A 4,834-nucleotide genomic window follows, 5' to 3' on the forward strand; every position below is an offset into this window, starting at 1 on the left:
AAGGAGCTCATCAAGACTACATGATTGAAGATCAAGATTATAGGATTTGTCTATGAATCTCTATCTCTCTATATCTTTATTTATGTTTTCTTATGACTTGAGATTTGCTTTTATTATGAATATGCTTGGCTAAAATCTCTTATCTTAGGGATTAGATTAGATGGATTTGTAACCAGGGGGCTTAGCCCACTGGCCACCGGATCCTCACTTAAGTGAAGTGACCCGGGTTCGATCCCTCTTGGGAGCGAATTGGAGATTGGAGATATAAGGTGGATTTTGGTGAATGGGAGAGATAAGGTGGTTCTTGGAGTATATGGGGAACGTATTACTAACATCTAACATGACTTTGCCCGATCAAAAAAAAAAAAAAAAAAAAAAAAAGATGGATTTGTAATGGATTGATTTCTTTGTTCTATATATATCTTGATTGTGCTTATTGTTATCTTTTCAAGTCCTAGATTTATCTCTTGTATGATTGGTTGGCCACCTTTTGTGCATTTCTAATTTGTGATTTGAATCGGGAGAGGATAATTACAATAGATTAGGAGTTTGATACATATCATCTCAATAAACCGGGAGGTTGAGAGTTGGGTGAGGGCTTGTTGATCTTTTGTGCTCTTGGGAGTTATAGGTTAGAAATTGACCGGGGACGGCAATTATGACCCGTAATCTACTGTTTTAGTCGTCCGGGAGGGGGCTAAAACTAGTGGGGAGATCGCCCTAGATAAGTAGGCCATATCAAGATTAATATTGCTTTAGATTGAAGTTCATTACGATCCATCGAAATCTAGTCCCTAGGATAACTTTCATTCGAGTCATTCCCCAATTTATTAACTAAGTTTATCTTGTTGTTATTTTATTTACTTGCTTTATTTAGCTTTGTTTTAGTTCTCAATATCTCTTCATCTTTGGTTTGTCTAAATAGATTGAAAACAACTTATTAATAATATTTAGAAGTTTAAATTCACCAATCCTTGTGGAATACGACCTTGCTTCCATATATTACAACTACCCGTATACTTGCGGCGTGGTGAAAATATTAGCGAACAGTGGACAAAACAATAACTAAAACTGAATTGAAATAAAAAAAAAGGCTATATTAATGTACAAAGATTCAATTAAAAAGAAGTAGTCCATCCGTCTACATAAAATTAATGTACTCATTTTTAAATGATACGAGTTTTAATAAAATAATTGAGTGTGTTGTAAGTGGAAAAATGGTCTCACTTTATTGTGAGCGAAAAATTTATCAAAAATAAACTAGATACATTTATTATGGACGGACAAAAATGACAAATTTGATAAAATATGGACGAAGGGAGTACTACATTTATTTATGAAAAGTTTAAAATTATGGTATATTTTGGATTGATACGACTCTTAGCACAATAGTTAGTGAATATGTTTGTGGTGAACAAATTAATGATCTCGCTACATATGATGGTATTTTGGATTATTGATACAAGTCTTAGCACAATAGTTAGTGAATATGTTTGTGGTGAACAAATTAAGGATCTCACTACATATGAAATAAGCGATTGATGTTGAATTAAGTGTGAACTATAAATAATTTTTTTATAAATAAAATGTATATTTATAAAAAATAAAATATAAGGATAAAAGGTGAAATTGTGTTCTAAAAGAAAAAAGATACTATACTAATATTAATGAACGTCAATAATGATAAAATCACCATATTTTTGGTGAGGGGAGCGAGCAGAATTTCCAATAGGAAAATATTGTTTTTCACATGCAAAGAGTAATTTAATTCTATTGATTTATATTTTTTTTGATAAATTTATAATATTAAATAAAAAATTAAAAAATTGTGTCACAGCAGACTCAAACTCAAGACTTTGATTTTAGGCATTAATCCCTTGCCGCACGGATGTTGATTCACATTTTAATCATTTATCCATTGCATATTTGATATACAAATCAGGTCCAGCTGGAAAGTCTGGCGTATTTGCAAGTACTTTCTAAAACACTTGTCCATGAAGCCCCGTACCATTACCAATAAACTGGAATTGAACTTTCGTTAGTATTGAGAAATCACTTATATATCTTTGAATATTTAAAGATTGACCGTTTCTTTTTCTTAAAGGGATAATTTTAATATTCACATGTCGTCTTGATTGAATATTTTATTTTTAATAGTACGATTTCTCTAATCCACTCTTTTAATGGGATTAAAATCAAACAAAACCAGCTTAAATAATAGAAATAATTGAAATATCTCAAAGTTTTATTTTATCTAAGTAAACAAGAGATAAATATACTATTTTTATCTATCAAGACTAATCTTCCAAAATAAACTTCCATCAGCGTTTTGGAAAAAACAAAAAGAAATCACTATTGATGATAAATATGTGGAGGCCACATTGGGGATTTGGGGATCTTAATTAGGGCACAAAAATAATTAATAGCGAGCAGCAAGTAGTTTAATGGTCATAAAGAGCATATCTGAGTCTCTAGTAATTAGGTGCAACAAACCACGGCCTGCTTAATCCTTAAATACCATGCTGTTCTGTTTAATTAGTCTAACTAATTACTTGATCAGAAGATACATAATCTATTGAGTGGGTAAGAGGAACCTCTGAAGCCCTACTTTGTGCCCAATGCTCTGAACATCCACCTCGATCTGCTTCTTGTATTCTCCGAAGCTAAAACTTCGGTAAACGGCGCCTCCAATTTGGGCGCTCTGTATAACCGTGTCTCTTGGTGGACACAAGAAATAAGCCGCGGAGAATCTCTCCTTCACCGGATTCGCCACCACGCGGTGCTCCACGCTCTTGTACAGGTTGTTGCTCCATGCCTCAACCAACACGTACAATAATTAATAAAACGTTTCCTGATTTTAATTCTATTATATAGTATTCATTAATTACCTGAAACAGGTCGCCGATGTTGATGATGAGGGCATGCGGATTGGGTTTAACGGCGATCCATTTTCCGTCTTTGAGCAGCTGCAGTCCTCCGACGTTATCTTGGTGTAGTAGAGTGAGGAAGGAAGTGTCGGTGTGAGGCATCAAGCCCATTATGTGACTGTAGGTTGGGCACGCCGGGTATCTGTTCAAACGGAGGTAGCAGCTCTTTGGAAGGCACCTTTCTTTGAAAATCCCAGTCTCCCCACCCATTTCCTCCGCCAATATCTCTGCCAACTCTTTTGCGACTTCACAAACCGCCAACGCGAATTGCTCCATGCTCCACCTATACAAATCTCATCACTTATATACTCCGATTAATTTCAACCTACGCCTAGGGCATGTATGTATGTTTGGCCTAATTATAATAACAAGCTAGGCGCCACTCTTTCTAAATATACAGCAAAATGTACGTACCACAAAATTAGGTTGTTTGTCATTGTTCATTATTGATTGAAACTGGTACGGATGCCTTGAAAAACAAACAAACGAAGATAGTTTTAAAAACCTGAGGCTGTTTTGGGCGAGGGAATCCAATATATCTGTCAACTGCACATGAAAGGCCTCCGACCAAGATAGCTGCTCAAGGCAAGTAGGTGAAGGCGTCCCCCATCGATAACTTCCAGCAGACAAGTTCAAATCTTTCAAGGCTTTCTTCTCTTGGAATGGCTTCCTCAACAGCTTCATTTGCTCGCTTCTCATTTTCTCGACCACGTCCACGGGGACTCCGTGGTTAATAACCTGGAAGAAACCCCATTGTTGCGAAGCTTGAGCAATCAGCTTCTTGCATGCCTTCCTCTCCGCCTCTCCCAGCTCTAACTGCTTCATATCGATTAAGGGCAGCTCGCACTCCTCCACAACCAACATACTGTTTTGCACTGTGTCGCCCACCTTCTCCAGCAGATTCTTGTAAGCTATCTTGAAAGGTGGATCAGCTGATGATTCGCTCATTCTCACCGGCTGAAATTAGCGACTTACGTTCTTTATATATATATAAAATATGTGACCTCCTTAAATTAATTAACTTCTGCATCAATTACTTATATCTATGCCAGCAGTTTGATTAATTAACAAGTCGAATTAATGCGGAGAAGAAAAAAGTTAAAGAGCTCAAAATTTCATGAACATATGGATGAAAATAAGAGCACACTAAAAGTAATTATGAAAAAAAGAAGATGAGGAAATACATTTTTCATTTGCTCATTTCAAGACTTTTGATTTCTCGTATTTGCTTTTCAGTTAACGAGTAAATCTTGAATTCAGGTGGTAATTATATATCATGGAAATTAAAGAGGAAATACATAAAGTTTAAACAAATAAAGTTCAGTTTACACACACACACACACACATATATAGATATATAAGTTTGCTTACTTGGTTGGCGCAGCGCTCTGAGTTGCAAACAGGCACCAACATCGTCGCCGAAGTAGTAGTCTTGGGAGATTTTGTTTGGGGCTCTTGCACTAGAATTTGGTTCTGCATTTTCTAGGGCACCAAATATCATCAGAAAGTTAACATGGAAACAGTCAATTTTGACAACTACTAATTGATGAACTCTAGCTCATCCTTATCAAGAGAATCATGTCATTTTCAACGACTATACATATATCAAGTTGCCATGGGGATTTATTTCCATCACGAACGACTTAAATAAGTAATAAAATGCAATCACTACACTGTACATATATATACATACTTCTTGTGCAGGCTGAATAAGAAAAGTAATGGTGTATGACTATTGTCAAGGAAGATTTGGGAAAAAGTCATCATAAATTAAGTTTTCGAGGAGAGCCAAAAAAGAAGAAGAAAGAATAAAAATGAGCGCAAATGATTAAGAATCTGTTAATGAGAGCAATACGCGGCTCATAACATAATCACTAATTGATCAGGAAATGCTGTTCAACCTTATT

The 4,834-nt window shown here is 35.5% G+C and overlaps 1 protein-coding gene across 2 annotated transcripts; it reads right to left on the bottom strand.

The window, feature by feature from the left end:
- Positions 1-2,224: 2,224 nt before the first annotated feature.
- LOC130985740 (gibberellin 2-beta-dioxygenase 8-like) lies at positions 2,225-4,544 on the bottom strand. Of its 2 annotated transcripts, none has more exons than XM_057908845.1 (4): positions 4,299-4,544; positions 3,433-3,884; positions 2,889-3,210; positions 2,225-2,815 (listed from the first exon to the last, which is right to left on the bottom strand). In XM_057908845.1, exons 1-4 carry the CDS (start codon positions 4,404-4,406, stop codon positions 2,573-2,575), a joined length of 1,125 nt encoding a protein of 374 aa, XP_057764828.1. In that variant the 5' UTR covers positions 4,407-4,544; the 3' UTR covers positions 2,225-2,572. The 2 variants fall into 2 exon arrangements, with proteins under 2 accessions (XP_057764828.1, XP_057764829.1); XM_057908846.1 differs by having other exon boundaries at positions 3,433-3,665; positions 4,299-4,441.
- Positions 4,545-4,834: the final 290 nt, after the last annotated feature.

The sequence above is a fragment of the Salvia miltiorrhiza genome, chromosome 5 (genome assembly GCF_028751815.1).
Source record: "Salvia miltiorrhiza cultivar Shanhuang (shh) chromosome 5, IMPLAD_Smil_shh, whole genome shotgun sequence".
Classification (NCBI taxonomy): Eukaryota; Viridiplantae; Streptophyta; class Magnoliopsida; order Lamiales; family Lamiaceae; genus Salvia; species Salvia miltiorrhiza.